The sequence below is a fragment of the Xenopus tropicalis genome, chromosome 3, assembly GCF_000004195.4.
Source record: "Xenopus tropicalis strain Nigerian chromosome 3, UCB_Xtro_10.0, whole genome shotgun sequence".
Taxonomy (NCBI): Eukaryota; Metazoa; Chordata; class Amphibia; order Anura; family Pipidae; genus Xenopus; species Xenopus tropicalis.
In genome coordinates, this window is record NC_030679.2 from 146673346 (window position 1) to 146691264 (window position 17919).

Below are 17919 nucleotides of genomic sequence, written 5' to 3' on the forward strand. Positions count from 1 at the left end.
ATTTATGAGCTCAGTATTTATATATAAAGGTGTAACCAGCTTAGGATTCCCATTAATGTGCTTGACAAACTCTATCTATGAGTGGCAACGGCATATTGAATGGTCTCTAATATGTTCTGTACTTGGGAATTGATATTCTATAGAATGCAGATATGGCTCAGAGTTGGGCGGGTTCTGCTCCCCACAGCATTACTCCAGTGCATGATGACTATAGGAGTTTGTGAAACTATGGCCGGATGCAGCCTGCCCTCAGGAAACACTGGCGGGTCCATCAACAGCCCAGGAGATGTTATTATAGGGGGAACCTTTCAAGTTCATTCAAAACGAGTAGACCAGGATCAGCATTTCACTAGCAAACCCACAGAACTCCAATGTCAGATGTAAGTAGCCTTGGGAACTGGGTCTACTTGGCTTTCTAGTGGGTTTATTTATGAGCAAATGGAATTCATATTGAGTATTTACATTTTGATTAAGTGCACTTTGTTTCATTGAAGGCACTAAAAATGTGTCAGGAACCAACACCCCCAGTATGAGCCAATCATTATTAAACAATTGGAGGAGGCGGTCTAATGTATAATGCCCCTACCAGCACTGCCTCTAGAACAACTTATTAGTCCTTATTAGTTTTCAGCATCCCAGAACCTCAAGTCAAGTTCCTACACCCTGTACGGATATTACTATTGTGTTATTTAACCATTATACTTCATGAGAACTTGCTTTCATCTGTTATTATATTAGATTTGCGATAGAATTTTACCAGACTATGCGAGCCTTGATATTTGCCGTGGAAGAGATTAATGCTGATACCGAGATCCTTCCCAACGTCACGTTGGGCTTCCAGGCCTTGGACTCATGCAATACGTTACGGCGAGCAGCACAAGGGACTCTTTCAATGTTGTCAGGGGGAAAGGAAGCCATCCCTAATTATCATTGTCACGATGGGACACCCTTTGCTGGAATTGTTGGTGACTCTGGGTCGACCCGATCAATCCTTATGGCCCAGATCTTAGGGCTGTACCGATACCCACAAGTAAGAACAATATTTGTCAAGTGAGTTTCAAATGTTAGACATAGATGTGATCGTGTAATCTCTACAATACTTCTGGACATGTTCATTGTGTCTTTACAGATCAGTTATTTTTCAACCAGCCCAGTCCTCACCAACCGGAACCTGTTCCCGTCCTTTTTCCGTACCATCCCTAGCGATGAGTTTCAGATGAAAGGCTTGGCCCAGCTTATCGACCATTTTGGTTGGTCTTGGCTGGGCATCTTGGCCATTGATGGTGAATATGGTCAGTTTGGACTTCAGTTGGTGAAACAAGAAATAATCAATTCTGGAGCTTGTGTGGCCTTTGCTGAAACTATATTGACCAGTCAACCTGATAGGAATGCTCCCCATCTTATCAACATCATCAAAAAGTCAACTGCAAAGGTGGTGATTGTCATAGCATCTGATACAGACTTTGTGGTTGTGGTGGAAAAGCTGTTAAGACAAAATGTAAGTGGCCATATCTGGGTAGCCAGTGAGGCTTGGGCCACTTCTGATTTACTCTCAGAGGAACGATTCAAAGGGATTTTGCTGGGCTCCATTGGTTTTGCCATCTTCCATGGGAAAATGCCCAGGTTTGGTAAGTACTTCAACAGCCTGAACCCATCAAAAGATGTTTCTGATCCATTCATCACAGAGTTTTGGGAGCAAACATTTGCTTGTACGTGGCCCAGTGAAAAGAATCAGGTTATTGTGATGGACAATGCCACCATAAGTCCATGTGCGGGAAATGAAATGCTGTATGTCCAACCATCTGAAGAAGACCAGAGATTATCTCTCAATGTATATACTGCTGTCTATGCCATTGCTTGGGCTCTGCACAATTTGCTTTACTGTAAGCCGGGAACTGGGCCATTCTATCTCGGGGGTTGTGCCAACATCTCTTCATTTCAGCCTTGGCAAGTAAGGGTTTACTATTTACCAAGCCATTGTGAGTTACTAACCTATCGGTAAACACAATTTCTTCTATTTCATGTGCTTTACCATTACAGCTTCTTCACTATATTAAAAATGTGAACTTCAAGACCAGAGATGGACGTCAAATTTTCTTTGATTCAGCGGGGAACCCTCCAGCCGTATATGATATAGTGAACTGGCAAGTTGGTGCCAGAGGAATGCTTGAACAGGTTACAGTTGGGAGTTATGAGTTCAATGGTTCTAGCGGCAAATCGTTCAACATAGACAGTGCTAAAATTCTATGGTTCAACAACAACACACAGGTGTGTTAAAAATGTAAAAGAGATCATATGCTAATTGTATGCAGATATTTTGCCTTATCAATGTTTATATCATTTAAAAGACATAAATTACCAGTTTAGTGTATTTAGATGTTTTTTATTAAGTGTGGTTATTGGCAAGATACAACTAACTTGTTCTAGGAACGAGAGCTACACAGGTTAGCTAGTATGGGCACCTCAGGTCCCAACAAAGAGTCATTAATTGGTGTAGAGCCCAAAGGTGATTTTTGAGGGATAAAGAGTGTGTAGGATTAGGGCAAAGGCCTTGAAGAGGAGCTGTAGAAAGACAAATGTGTGAATCCTGGCCACTGTAAGGAGATTGGGGTCCTGGAGGCTTCAGAGAAGGTGTGCTGTGTGTAGATTGGGCACTGTAAGGAGACAGGGGTTCTGGAGGCTTCAGAGAAGGTGTGCTGTGTGTAGATTGGGCACTGTAAGGAGACAGGGGTTCTGGAGGCTTCAGAGAAGGTGTGCTGTGTGTAGATTGGGCACTGTAAGGACTGGGGTCCTGGAGGCTTCAGAGAAGGTGTGCTGTGTGTAGATTGGGCACTGTAAGGAGATTGGGGTCCTGGAGGCTTCAGAGAAGGTGTGCTGTGTGTAGATTGGGCACTGTAAGGAGACAGGGGTTCTGGAGGCTTCAGAGAAGGTGTGCTGTGTGTAGATTGGGCACTGTAAGGAGACAGGGGTTCTGGAGGCTTCAGAGAAGGTGTGCTGTGTGTAGATTGGGCACTGTAAGGAGATTGGGGTCCTGGAGGCTTCAGAGAAGGTGTGCTGTGTGTAGATTGGGCACTGTAAGGAGATTGGGGTCCTGGAGGCTTCAGAGAAGGTGTGCTGTGTGTAGATTGGGCACTGTAAGAAGACTGGGGTCCTGGAGGCTTCAGAGAAGGTGTGCTGTGTGTAGATTGGGCACTGTAAGGAGATTGGGGCCCTGGAGGCTTCAGAGAAGGTGTGCTGTGTGTAGATTGGGCACTGTAAGGAGACAGGGGTCCTGGAGGCTTCAGAGAAGGTGTGCTGTGTGTAGATTGGGCACTGTAAGGAGACAGGGGTGCTGGAGGCTTCAGAGAAGGTGTGCTGTGTGTAGATTGGGCACTGTAAGAAGACTGGGGCCCTGGAGGCTTCAGAGAAGGTGTGCTGTGTGTAGATTGGGCACTGTAAGGAGACTGGGGTCCTGGAGGCTTCAGAGAAGGTGTGCTGTGTGTAGATTGGGCACTGTAAGGAGACAGGGGTCCTGGAGGCTTCAGAGAAGGTGTGCTGTGTGTAGATTGGGCACTGTAAGGAGACTGGGGTCCTGGAGGCTTCAGAGAAGGTGTGCTGTGTGTAGATTGGGCACTGTAAGGAGACAGGGGTCCTGGAGGCTTCAGAGAAGGTGTGCTGTGTGTAGATTGAGCACTGTAAGGAGATTGGGGTCCTGGAGGCTTCAGAGAAGGTGTGCTGTGTGTAGATTGGGCACTGTAAGGAGACAGGGGTCCTGGAGGCTTCAGAGAAGGTGTGCTGTGTGTAGAATGGGCACTGTAAGGAGATTGGGGTCCTGGAGGCTTCACAGAAGGTGTGCTTTGTGTAGATTGGGCACTGTAAGGAGACTGGGTTTCTGGAGGCTTCAGAGAAGGTGTGCTGTGTGTAGATTGGGCACTGTAAGGAGATTGGGATCCTGGAGGCTTCAGAGAAGGTGTGCTGTGTGTAGATTGGAAACTGTAAGGAGACAGGGTTCCTGGAGGCTTCAGAGAAGGCGTGTTGTGTGTAGATTGGGCACTGTAAGGAGACAGGGGTTCTGGAGGCTTCAGAGAAGGAGTGCTGTGTGTAGATTGGGCACTGTAAGGAGACAGGGGTTCTGGAGGCTTCAGAGAAGGTGTGCTGTGTGTAGATTGGGCACTGTAAGGAGACAGGGGTCCTGGAGGCTTCAGAGAAGGTGTGCTGTGTGTAGATTGGGCACTGTAAGGAGACAGGGGTCCTGGAGGCTTGGTTGTAAGAGTCAAGTAAGGTCAAGGAACTCCAAAATTACTTCTAATATCCACATATTTTACAACAGGGGGTACATTATGTATTATAATACACAAGAAATACAATAACACACCCTTGTTTCTGTTTAATCCCATTCTGATTTTGCATAGATCCCCCCTTCTCAGTGCAGCCCAAGTTGCCCTTCAGGATACAGGAAAGTGATCGTTCCCGGAAAGCCCCCGTGTTGCTATGAGTGTGCCCGGTGTCCCCAGGGGCAGATTTCTAATCAAACAGGTAGTGAAATCATTATTTTTTTTATTTTTATGTTTGCTAATGAAAAATAAATGTCAGTTATATCAGCAACTTGATATGGATGTTCTCCACCAGATGCTGCGGAATGTCAACCATGTTCCTGGGACACGTGGCCCAATCTACAGCAGGACAGATGCCTACCAAGGCCTACAGAGTTCCTTTCCTATGAGCAACCGTTGGGTTATAGTTTGGCGTTTTCATCTGTATTCCTTGGACTTACCCCACTTGTTATTCTGGGAATTTTTGTTTGTAATAATAAAACACCAATAGTCCGAGCCAACAACTACTCCCTTAGCTGCCTTCTCCTGCTTTCCCTGTTCCTCTGTTTCCTTTGCTCTTTAGGGTTCATTGGTTACCCACAACCTGAAAAGTGCCTTCTGCGCCAGGTGGCATTTGGGATGGTTTTTGCCCTCTGCATCTCCTGTGTTCTGGCCAAAACCATCACTGTTGTCATTGCCTTTAATGCAACCAAACCTGGCAGCAGGTTAAGAAAGTGGACAGGGGTGAAGGTCTCCTACTGTGTCATTGGGTTTTGTATCTTTGTTCAGTTGTGCGTGTGTGGGATATGGCTCATCTTGTCTCCTCCCTTTTCTGAACTTGATGCTGAAACCAAACCTGGAATAATCATTATTAACTGCAATGAAGGGTCAGCCACTGCTTTCTGGTGCATGCTGGGATACCTTGGCTTCTTGGCCTCCATCAGTTTCATTGTTGCCTTCCTGGCCAGATGCCTCCCTGACAGTTTCAATGAAGCCAAATTGATCACATTCAGTATGTTGGCTTTCCTCAGTGTGTGGGTGTCCTTTATCCCAGCCTATCTCAGTGCCCGGGGCATGTATACTGTGGCAATGGAGGTCTTTGCCATCCTGTCTTCCAGTTGGGCTGTGGTGGGCTGTATCTTTGTGCCAAAATGTTACATTGTATTGTTCAGACCCAACATGAACTCCAGAGAACATCTCCTTGGAAAAAGTAGAATTCAAAACTAATAGACAACATCATATACTAAGGGGAACAGAGCATTAAAATAGCCACATAATACTCCAGTGTTAATTGAGGCATAATACTGTTACACAGCAAATGATTCCCTCTGCCATTTAACATTTTATTCTTGAACCAACTAATGTATTTTTAGCTGTAATATTGGTGTGTAGGCGCCATCTCAGTGCCTTGTGCCTGAGTCTGAGCTTTCAGCCAGCGCTACACATTAGAACTGCTTTCAGCTAACCTATTGTTTCTCCTACTCCCATGTAACTGGAGGAGTCCCAAGCCGGACTTGGATTTCTTACTATTGAGTGCTATTCTGATACCTACTGGGAGCTGCTATCTTGCTCCCTTCCCATTGTTCTGCTGATCGGCTGCTGGGGGGAGGGGGGGGGATATCACTCCAACTTGCAGCGCAACAGTAAAGTGTGCCTGAGTCTGAGCTTTCAGCCAGCGCTACACATTAGAACTGCTTTCAGCTAACCTATTGTTTCTCCTACTCCCATGTAACTGGAGGAGTCCCAAGCCGGACTTGGATTTCTTACTATTGAGTGCTATTCTGATACCTACTGGGAGCTGCTATCTTGCTCCCTTCCCATTGTTCTGCTGATCGGCTGCTGGGGGGGAGGGGGGGGGATATCACTCCAACTTGCAGCGCAACAGTAAAGTGTGCCTGAGTCTGAGCTTTCAGAAGGAGCCGGCGCTACACATTAGAACTAGACACTAAATTCAGATACAACTATTATGATATAACTGGTAAGCCTTTATATGTGTATCTCCCCTTGTGTGAATCCATTTGGAATGGTTCCATATGAGTGAGATAAAAGTCAACTGGTATCTCTCTAATTTGGGGGTCTAAATCAGCGCTCCCATAATGGAACAGTCTATACAAGTCCTCCTTTTCCTTCCATATATTTCTGATTAACAAACATAAACATAACAGTTGGTACATGATCAATACTGAGCATCATTCTGAACAGGACAGTCACCCCCAACTATGGAAAAGCAGTAGACTAGGCTGGGCCCCCTTAGCCCATAACAAGGTTACAGATATATAGAAACATTGGGGTAACAGTCACCCCGCTATAGTTCCAGGGGTACCCAGGGCACAAATAAGCACTCACCCCAAATCCCCCCCTAACTGGCCTTCAGGCTGGGCCCCCTTAGCCCATAACAAGGTTACAGATATATAGAAACATTGGGGTAACAGTCACCCCGCTATAGTTCCAGGGGTACCCAGGGCAAAAATAAGCACTCACCCCAAATCCCCCCTTAAATGGCCTTCAGGCTGGGCCCCCTTAGCCCATAACAAGGTTACAGATATATAGAAACATTGGGGTAACAGTCACCCCGCTATAGTTCCAGGGGTACCCAGGGCACAAATAAGCACTCACCCCAAATCCCCCCCTAACTGGCCTTCAGGCTGGGCCCCCTTAGCCCATAACAAGGTTACAGATATAAAGAAACATTGGGGTAACAGTCACCCCACTATAGTTCCAGGGGTACCCAGGGCACAAATAAGCACTCACCCCAAATCCCCCCTAACTGGCCTTCAGGCTGGGCCCCCTTAGCCCATAACAAGGTTACAGATATATAGAAACATTGGGGTAACAGTCACCCCGCTATAGTTCCAGGGGTACCCAGGGCACAAATAAGCACCCAAATCCCCCCCTAACTGGCCTTCAGGCTGGGCCCCCTTAGCCCATAACAAGGTTACAGATATATAGAAACATTGGGGTAACAGTCACCCCGCTATAGTTCCAGGGGTACCCAGGGCACAAATAAGCACCCAAATCCCCCCCTAACTGGCCTTCAGGCTGGGCCCCCTTAGCCCATAAAAAGGTTACAGATATATAGAAACATTGGGGTAACAGTCACCCTGCTATAGTTCCAGGGGTACCCAGGGCACAAATAAGCACTCACCCCAAATCCCCCCCTAACTGGCCTTCAGGCTGGGCCCCCTTAGCCCATAACAAGGTTACAGATATATAGAAACATTGGGGTAACAGTCACCCCGCTATAGTTCCAGGGGTACCGAGGGCACAAATAAGCACTCACCCCAAATCCCCCCTAACTGGCCTTCAGGCTGGGCCCCCTTAGCCCATAACAAGGTTACAGATATATAGAAACATTGGGGTAACAGTCACCCTGCTATAGTTCCAGGGGTACCCAGGGCACAAATAAGCACTCACCCCAAATCCCCCCTAACTGGCCTTCAGGCTGGGCCCCCTTAGCCCATAACAAGGTTACAGAAATATAGAAACATTGGGGTAACAGTCACCCCGCTATAGTTCCAGGTGTACCCAGGGCACAAATAAGCACTCACCCCAAATCCCCCCCCTAACTGGCCTTCAGGCTGGGCCCCCTTAGCCCATAACAAGGTTACAGATATATAGAAACATTGGGGTAACAGTCACCCTGCTATAGTTCCAGGGGTACCCAGGGCACAAATAAGCACTCACCCCAAATCCCCCCCTAACTGGCCTTCAGGCTGGGCCCCCTTAGCCCATAACAAGGTTACAGATATATAGAAACATTGGGGTAACAGTCACCCCGCTATAGTTCCAGGTGTTTGTGTCAGTATCTAACTGCTGTTTTTTACTATTTCCCTTGACTATTTAGCCTTTTTCCCTATCGGCAACACTTACAGTTGGATAATGAAGATAATGGAGCTGAATAAAGGCTGATTTCCCATAAGGCTACAGTATTTACAAGCTCAGTATTTATATATAAAGGTGTAACCAGCTTAGGCTTCCCATTAATGTGCCTGTCAGACTCTCTCTGTGAGTGGCAATGGCATATTGAATGGTCTCTAATATGTCCTGTACTTGGGAAATGATATCCTATAGAATGCAGATATGGCTCAGAGTTGGGCGGGTTCTGCTCCCCACAGCATTACTCCAGTGCATGATGACTATAGGAGTTTGTGAAACCATGGCCGGATGCAGCCTGCCCTCAGGAAACACTGGCGGGTCCATCAACAGCCCAGGAGATGTTATTATAGGGGGAACCTTTCGAGTCCATATGGAAGGAGTAGATAAGAACCTGCATTTCACTAGCCAACCCACAGATCTCCAATGTCAGATGTAAGTAGTCTTGGGAACTGGGTCTTCTTGGCTTACTAGTGGGGTTATTTATGAGCAAATGGAATTTATATTGAGTATTTAGTAGGATTTGTCTTATTGAAGGCACCTAAGATGTGTAGGAATGATGTGTAGGAACCTACCCCCCCCCCCCCCAGTATGAGTCAATGAGTGACTTTTTGCATCTGCTCATTGTACTTTGCACCTTTGGACCTGTAGTTAAATGCTTTCTAGTGTCTTTAAATTAAGAGGATGAGAATGAGAAGACATGACTTGATATCCATCCTTGAGGAATAAATGACTTGCCCAGTAGAATAACAATAGAAGGAGCAGACATGGAGGCTGTATGGGGCAGGGAGGAGAAGGACCCAGAAGGAACCTTTGTGTTTCCTTTCCCCTGGGTCATATACATTCATGGGGACTAGTGATGAGCGAATCTGTTCCGTTTTGCTTCGCCGGAAAAATTGTCGAATCTTTTAAAGGACCCGCAAAACGTCGAAAAAAAACTGTCGCCTGCGGCTATTATTTTGTCACCTGCGGCTATTATTTTGTCGCCCGCAGCTAATATATTGTCGCGTGGCTATTATTTTGTCGCCTGCAGCTATTATTTTGTCGCCCGCAGCTATTATTTTGTCGCCCGCAGCTATTATTTAGTCGCGCGGCTATTATTTCGTCGCCCGCAGCTATTATTTTGTCACCTGCAGCTATTATTTTGTCGCCCGCAGCTATTATTTTGTCGCCTGTGGCTATTATTTTGTCGCCCGCAGCTATTATTTTGTCGCGTACCTATTATTTTGTCACGCGCGGCTATTATTTTGTCGCACAGCTATTATTTTGTCACCCGGCTATTCTTTTGACGCCTGTGACTATTCTTTTTTGACGCCCGCATCAATTTTTGGACGAGCGGAAAATTTTTCCGCACCCAATTTTTTCATCCATTTCGCGAAACAATCCGCCAATGGCGAAACGCCGCAAATCCATGCCTGCCGAAATATTTCGCCCATCACTAAAGGGGACACATTGAGCATCCCAGAACCTCAAGTCAAGTTCCTACTCCCCGTACGCATATTACTATTGTGTTATTTAACCGTTATACTTCATGAGAACTTGCTTCCATCTGTTTTGATACTAGAATTGCTACAGAATTTTACCAGACTATGCGAGCCTTAATATTTGCCATAGAAGAGATTAATGCTGATACCGAGCTCCTTCCCAACGTCACGTTGGGCTTCCAGGCCTTGGACTCGTGCAATACGTTACGGCGAGCAGCACAAGGGACTCTGTCAATGTTGTCAGGGGGAAAAGAAGCCATCCCTAATTATCATTGTCACGGTGGGACACCCTTTGCTGGTCTTGTTGGCGACTCTGGGTCGACCCGATCAATCCTTATAGCCCAGATCTTAGGGCTGTACCGATACCCACAAGTAAGAATAATATTTGTAAAGTAAATATGCCAGGCTATTTTTTTCTAGGGTTATTCTGTTCAGTTCAGGGTTGAAATAGCCACCAATGTCAATGGGTTCCTTCTAATGCCAGAGGACCCTGAAGACTGTCTCTGTCCTTTGGAAGGAGATAAAAGATTGCCATGTATTCTACAATGGAACACACAGCCATCTTTATCTATCTATCAATCTATCTATCTATTTATCTATCTATCTATCTATCTATCTATCTATCTATCATCTATCTATCTATTATCTATCTATCTATCTATCATCTATCTATCTATCTATCATCTATCATGTATCTATCTATCTATCTATCTATCTATTTTTTTTTTTTTTTGCTTATGGCTAAAGAGAATGCATACATTGTATATGAGTAATGAGTTTCAAGTCATTGAAGACATTAATATGACTGGCATACTCAGTATTCTTATCTCTCCAGTTCTTCGGAACATGTTAATGTCCGTGTTCTTTGTGTCTTTACAGATCAGTTATTTTGCAACCAGCCCGGTCCTCACAAACCGGAACCTGTTCCCGTCCTTTTTCCGTACCATACCTAGCGATGAGTTTCAGATGAAAGGCTTGGCCCAGCTTATCGACCATTTTGGTTGGTCTTGGCTGGGCCTCTTGGCCAACGATGACGACTATGGTCAGTTTGGTCTTCAGTTAATAAAGCAAGAGATAATCAATTCTGGAGCTTGTGTGGCCTTTGCTGAGAATATTTTGACCAGTCAACCTGATAGGAATGCTCCCTATCTTACAAACATCATTAAAGAATCAACTGCAAAGGTGGTGGTTGTGGTTGCATCTGATTCAGACTTTGTGGTTGTGTTGGAAGAGTTGTTAAGACAAAATGTAAGTGGCCATATCTGGGTAGCCAGTGAGGCTTGGGCCACTTCTGATTTACTCTCTGAGGAACGATTCAAGGGGATTTTGCTGGGCACCATTGGTTTTGCCATCTTCCATGGGAAAATGCCCAAGTTTAGTAAATACTTTACCAGCCTGAACCCATCAAAAGATGTTTCTGATCCATTCATCACAGAGTTTTGGGAGCAAACATTTGCTTGTACGTGGCCCCGTGAAAAGAATCAAGTTATGGTGATGGACAATGCCACCATAAGTCCATGTACGGGAAATGAAATGCTGTATGTTCTACCATCTGAAGAAGACCAGAGATTATCTCTCAATGTATATACTGCTGTCTATGCCATTGCTTGGGCTCTGCACAATTTGCTTTACTGTAAGCCGGGAACTGGGCCATTCTATCTCTGGGGTTGTGCCAACATCTCTTCATTTCAGCCTTGGCAAGTAAGGGTTTACTATTTACCAAGCCATAATGAGTTACTAACCTATCAGTAATGACCATTTCTTCTATCACATGTGCTTTACCATTACAGCTTCTTCACTATATTAAAAATGTGAACTTCAAGACCAACGATGGGCGTCAAGTCTTTTTTGATGGGGCAGGGAACCCTCCAGCCATATATGACATAGTGAACTGGCAAGTTGGTGCCAGAGGAATGCTTGAACAGGTTACAGTTGGGAGTTATGAGTTGAATGGTTCTAGCGGCAAAATGTTCAACATTGACAGTGCTAAAATTCTATGGATCAACAACAACACACAGGTACGTCATTTATCATATGCAGATATCTTGCCTTATCCCTGGTTATACCTATAAACAGACATAAATCACCAGTTTAGCCTATGTGCATATTTTTTATTACATCTTGCAACACTGTGTAAATATCTGGAGAAAATAAATCTAAGGTCTGAGGTCTAAGACCAAGTAGGTTTACTCTGGTGGAAGAGTGCATGATGCTAAAGTACCCCATCCCTCGGCCAATAGACTGAGATAAATCTAAGGTCTGAGGCAGTGATCCCCAACCAGTGGCTCGTGAGCAACATGTTGCTCCCCAACCCCTTGGATGTTGCTCTCAGTGTCCTCAAAGCAGGGGCTTATTTTTTAATTCTTGGCTTAGAGGCAAGTTTTGGTTGCATAAAAACCAGATGTAATGCCAAACAGAACCTTATGTAGGCTTCCAGTCCATATAGGGGCTATCAAATAGCCAATAACAGCCATTATTTGGCACCCCCAGGAACATGTTTCATGCTTGTGTTGTCTTTTTACATTTGAATGTGGCTCACAGGTTAAAAAGGTTGGGGACCCCTGGTCTGAGGTCTAAGACCAAGTAGGTTTACTCTGGTGGAAGAGTGCATGATGCTAAAGTACCCCATCCCTCGGCCAACTGAGACTGAGTTGGCAACTTTTTGGCTTGAGTATAGGGTCTGATAATTGGTTTTTCTGGTTAATATCAGGATAAAGGTATAAAAGTTGATGTGATCTTCATCCAACAGGTCTCCACAGGCCCCACTGTATGGATCAGCTTGATTTGACCCAAAGCATTGGTGGATGAATTGGGCTGAGACCCACTCATTTCGTTATCTCGCCAAATAATCTGATCTACTGTATATGACCATATTTAGTCTACAAATGAACTTCGCCTATGCATGTAACTGTGAAAAACATAATAATGCTAACATAAATAAAATGTTCAAAGTCTTTATGGGGCCCTATCAGTGGCTTAACTGCATTCAACAGACCACCAGAAGTATAGGGGGCTTGGGGGACAGGGGGTCCCTGGCACTATGGTCTTCTGCATGGTAATATTCCCTAGACCCTTCCACCAGAAGAGGAGAACAATGACTCTGGGCTCTCCAAAGTTCTTTATTGCAGGGGGGTTCCAACACAAACTAGTTATGCTACTGACCTTATCATGAATTATATAGTGAATAATGTACCCTCTATTGTAAAATATAAAGATATCCTAACGGATCTCTGTAAATGACTTTGGATATCCTCATATTTTCCCACAGGGGGTACATTATCTATTATAATAAATAAATTTTAAAAATATACCATGCACAGTTGATAGAAATACAATAGCCCGCCCTTGTTGCTATTTAATCCCATTCTTATTTTGTATAGATCCCCCCTTCTCAGTGCAGCCCACGTTGTCCTTCAGGATACAGGAAAGTGATCGTACAAGGAAAACCCCTTTGCTGCTATGATTGTGCCCGGTGTCCCCAGGGGCAGATTTCAAACCAAACAGGTAGTAAAGTCATTATTTTTATTATTTTTATGTTTGTTAATGAAAAATAAATGTCAGTTTTATCAGAAACTTGATATGGATGTTCTCCACCAGATGCTGCGGAATGTCAACCATGTTCCTGGGACACGTGGCCCAATCTACAGCAGGACAGATGCCTACCAAGGCCTACAGAGTTCCTTTCCTATGAGCAACCGTTGGGTTACAGCTTAGCAGCCATTTCCATCTTTTCCACACTCGCCCCACTTGTCGTTCTCAGAATTTTTGTTTGTAATAATAAAACACCAATAGTCCGAGCCAACAACTACTCCCTTAGCTGCCTTCTCCTGCTTTCCCTGTTCCTCTGTTTCCTTTGCTCTTTAGGGTTCATTGGTTACCCACAACCTGAAAAGTGCCTTCTGCGCCAGGTGGCATTTGGGATGGTTTTTGCCCTCTGCATCTCCTGTGTTCTGGCCAAAACCATCACTGTTGTCATTGCCTTTAATGCAACCAAACCCGGCAGCAGGTTAAGACAGTGGACAGGGGTGAAAGTGTCCTACTGTGTCATTGGGTTTTGTATCTTTGTTCAGTTGTGCGTGTGTGGGATATGGCTCATCTTGTCTCCTCCCTTTTCTGAATTTGATACTGAAACCAAACCTGGAATAATCATTATTAACTGCAATGAGGGATCCCCCACTGCTTTCTGGTGCATGCTGGGATACCTTGGACTCTTGGCCTCCATCAGTTTCATTGTTGCCTTCTTGGCCAGACGCCTCCCTGACAGTTTCAATGAAGCCAAATTGATCACATTCAGTATGTTGGCTTTCCTCAGTGTGTGGGTGTCCTTTATCCCAGCCTATCTCAGTGCCCGGGGCATTTATACTGTGGCAATGGAGGTCTTTGCCATCCTGTCTTCCAGTTGGGCTGTGGTGGGCTGTATCTTTGTGTCAAAATGTTACATTGTATTGTTCAGACCCAACATGAACTCCAGAGAACATCTCCTTGGAAAAAGTAGAATTCAAAACTAATAGACAACATCATATACTAAAGGGAACATTTACTAAGGCATTTACATTTACTAAGAAAAAGTCGATTTTTCTTTTTTACTTGTAGATATTTTCGAAAATTTTCCTGAAAAGTTCGTATTTCCCGAAAATAACTTAAAAATAACATTTAGGTTACTTTTTCCTCAGAAAAAAACATTTGGCAGGTTTGATCTGTCGAGTACCCTTGAGTCCTACGGAAGGCCTATGGAAGAATTTTTTTCTTTTTCTCAGAGAATAAAGCAACCTAAACTTTAATGAATCTCAATTTATTCAACTTAGTTTAAAAAAATACAAATTTTGGGGGTAAAATTGATAAAAAATCTCGAATGTATTCGAGAAACAATATCGGAAAAACTGACTACTGGCGAAAACCCAAAATTCAAGAGAAATCTCAAGAAAAATCTGTAAAGTTTCGAGACAAAAGGAAGAACTTCAAGTGAAGGGACGGGACCATTGCCATTGGCTTCTACATGAACTCGGCAAGTTTAATCTGGCGAATTGTCGAATAATTTTACTAAAACTCGTCTTTTTCTGGCCTTGAAAGTCGAATTAAACTCAATGATTGTTGTAGTTATAAAATGTCACAATGATGTTTGAATCGTTTGTACATAAATGTAATTTACATTCAAAAATCCAAAATTTTTTGAAAGTATAGTTAAGACTTAAAAAATTTGAGTTTATACTGTTTCCATAAATCCTCTTTTTTTACCCAAACAGGAAGTGCTCCAGCAGCCATTTTAGGAGCATTGGTGCTCATTCTTGGAAAGCAATAACGTGTTTAAGTTTCACTTGAAACTGGGTGAAATAGAAAACAATGATGGGGATTAACTTCCCGTTGAAACTGGGTCAAACAGAAAACAATTGGGAATTAACTTTCTGGATAAATTATCCAGAATGCTAGGGACCCAGGATTTTCCGGGTATGTGGTCTTTCCGTAATTCAGATCTCCTACCTTAAGTCTACTAAAAACTTGATTTAAACAGTAATTAAACCCAATAGGATTGTTTTGGCTCCAATAAGGGGTAATTATATCTTAGTTGGGATCAAGTACAGGTACTGTTTTATTATTACAGAGAAAAGGGAATCATTTAACCATTAAATAAACCCAATAGGGCTGTTCTGCCCCCAATAAGGGGTAATTATATCTTAGTTGGGATCAAGTACAGGTACTGTTTTATTATTACATAGAAAAGGGAATCATTTAACCATTTAATAAACCCAATAGGGCTGTTCTGCCCCAATAAGGGGTAATTATATCTTAGTTGGGATCAAGTACAGGTACTGTTTTATTATTACAGAGAAAAGGGAATCATTTAACCATGAAATAAACCCAATAGGGCTGTTCTGCCCCAATAAGGGGTAATTATATCTTAGTTGGGATCAAGTACAGGTACTGTTTTATTATTACAGAGAAAAGGGAATCATTTAACCATTAAATAAACCCAATAGGGCTGTTCTGCCCCCAATAAGGGGTAATTATATCTTAGTTGGGATCAAGTACAAGGTACTGTTTTATTATTACAGAGAAAAAGGAATCATTTAACCATGAAATAAACCCAATAGGGCTGTTCTGCCCCCAATAAGGGGTAATTATATCTTAGTTGGGATCAAGTACAGGTACTGTTTTATTATTACAGAGAAAAGGGAATCATTTAACCATTAAATAAACCCAATAGGGCTGTTCTGCCCCCAATAAGGGGTAATTATATCTTAGTTGGGATCAAGTACAGGTACTGTTTTATTATTACAGAGAAAAGGGAATCATTTAACCATGAAATAAACCCAATAGGGCTGTTCTGCCCCCAATAAGGGGTAATTATATCTTAGTTGGGATCAAGTACAGGTACTGTTTTATTATTACAGAGAAAAGGGAATCATTTAACCATGAAATAAACCCAATAGGGCTGTTCTGCCCCAATAAGGGGTAATTATATCTTAGTTGGGATCAAGTACAGGTACTGTTTTATTATTACAGAGAAAAGGGAATCATTTAACCATTAAATAAACCCAATAGGGCTGTTCTGCCCCCAATAAGGGGTAATTATATCTTAGTTGGGATCAAGTACAGGTACTGTTTTATTATTACAGAGAAAAGGGAATCATTTAACCATGAAATAAACCCAATAGGGCTGTTCTGCCCCAATAAGGGGTAATTATATCTTAGTTGGGATCAAGTACAGGTACTGTTTTATTATTACAGAGAAAAGGGAATCATTTAACCATTAAATAAACCCAATAGGGCTGTTCTGCCCCCAATAAGGGGCAATTATATCTTAGTTGGGATCAAGTACAGGTACTCGAAAGATCAAACCTGCCAAATTTTTTTTTTGACAAAAAAAAGTTGACTAAACATTAATAAATCACAAATTATGTTGTATTAAAAAAAATCTCGAATTTTTTGAAAAAATGTAATCAAAACTTGAATTTTTCTAGAAACAATATCAGAAAAAGCGAGTACTGGCAAAAACCCATTTCTAAACCTAGAAAATATCTGGAAGTAAAAGAAAAATTGACTCTTTCTCAAATTTCTGAAATTTGCTCATCACTAGTGATGTCAATGGGGCTTATTTACGTCTCGACAAACTCCGGCACAATTCCCATAGCTACATCAGGCGTAGTTTTGTAACAAATACACATATTCAATAAAATACAACGTCATTGCGAACAATGGTTGACATATTTTCTGAAGCCCAGTTTTTCGGCAGGAAGATTCAAAATGGCGTACTTCTGCTTGCGTAAATTTGTAGCAAAAGCGTATGTAAAGTTTATTTAAATGTAGTGTTATTTGGGGTTGTTCTGTCCTCCCTACGTATTACCCTGGGGCAGTGTATAGTTCGACATACAGATAAACTCCTCCCTTCATCAACTCACTGAGACAGGTTGGTAGGCTTCAGTTTATTAATAAGGGGAAGGTGTGAAACTGGGGAGAGAGAAATATGCAGCATTTACTATACAGTAGACAAATACAGTAAACAAAACATTATGGTTTATATATGTACAAACACATAAAAGATGAGAGGCATCTGAGTGGGGGGTAAGGCCTAGATGCCTGGGCAAGAACAGATGTGCCATGATATAACTGCACATAAACAATTATGAACCCACATTAAGGTATAAACATGGAAGATATATGTTTGTATTATTAACCTAGGGGTTGGGGATGAATGATACCTACCAACGATGCTTCCACGGGGCTGGATTGGGTAGGATTATGCAGGATTGCTATTAAACTGTTAATGCTGCTAAGATGGCAGCTATACTAAACCTTTTCCTGTATTACCCATGGTCACATGGTAAAGTACGGTAGGCTGAAAAGGACATTTCTTTAAACAATCAAAACATATACCTCAAGAAACCACAAGGTGGTGCAATAAAACAGTAAAACAGTACTGGTGGCATAACAGGGGTGTTTGTAACATTGCTGTAAGTTTGAAATTTTGCCTCACTCCTCCTATTTCCTTCTTCAGTTCCAGCTCATTGGGCTCCAGACCATCATGTTCCTGTTGCACGCCGCACTAGATCTTCTCCTTGTCTGAAAACATAACCCAGACAACATCTTCTTCTTCTAATGTTCCTCAAATTTCTGATTCTGAACCATCTTCTGGTGCTCACAACCACCATGCACCTGCTCAGTTTTGCAAAAGATCTTCTGCCTTGTCTTCAAGCATGACCCATAACACATGGTCTTCTTCTTCTTATGTTCCGTAAATTTCTGATTTTGGACCATCTTCTGGTGCTCAAAAC

At 43.1% G+C, this 17919-nt stretch overlaps 2 protein-coding genes across 2 annotated transcripts; both read left to right on the top strand.

Moving 5' to 3' along the window:
* Nucleotides 1-228: 228 nt before the first annotated feature.
* Nucleotides 229-5519, top strand: LOC116409579 (extracellular calcium-sensing receptor-like). Its single transcript, XM_031898301.1, has 6 exons — nucleotides 229-380; nucleotides 739-1030; nucleotides 1130-1951; nucleotides 2041-2268; nucleotides 4392-4515; nucleotides 4609-5519. Exons 1-6 carry the CDS (start codon nucleotides 229-231, stop codon nucleotides 5517-5519), a joined length of 2529 nt encoding a protein of 842 aa, XP_031754161.1.
* Nucleotides 5520-8448: 2929 nt separating this feature from the next.
* LOC101733703 (extracellular calcium-sensing receptor) lies at nucleotides 8449-14157 on the top strand. Its single transcript, XM_031898302.1, has 6 exons — nucleotides 8449-8600; nucleotides 9730-10021; nucleotides 10529-11230; nucleotides 11440-11667; nucleotides 13030-13153; nucleotides 13247-14157. The coding sequence occupies exons 1-6, from the start codon at nucleotides 8449-8451 to the stop codon at nucleotides 14155-14157; spliced, it is 2409 nt and encodes an 802-aa protein (XP_031754162.1).
* Nucleotides 14158-17919: the final 3762 nt, after the last annotated feature.

Coding starts and splice junctions, on each gene's coding strand:
- LOC116409579 (XM_031898301.1), top strand. CDS start 229: ATGGCCGGATGCAGCCTGCCCTCAGGAAACACTGGCGGGTCCATCAAC. Junction 1,952..2,040: donor CTTCATTTCAGCCTTGGCAA/GTAAGGGTTTAC, acceptor TTACCATTACAG/CTTCTTCACTATATTAAAAA. Junction 4,516..4,608: donor GCAGATTTCTAATCAAACAG/GTAGTGAAATCA, acceptor GTTCTCCACCAG/ATGCTGCGGAATGTCAACCA.
- LOC101733703 (XM_031898302.1), top strand. CDS start 8,449: ATGGCCGGATGCAGCCTGCCCTCAGGAAACACTGGCGGGTCCATCAAC. Junction 11,231..11,439: donor ACCAGAGATTATCTCTCAAT/GTATATACTGCT, acceptor TTACCATTACAG/CTTCTTCACTATATTAAAAA. Junction 13,154..13,246: donor GCAGATTTCAAACCAAACAG/GTAGTAAAGTCA, acceptor GTTCTCCACCAG/ATGCTGCGGAATGTCAACCA.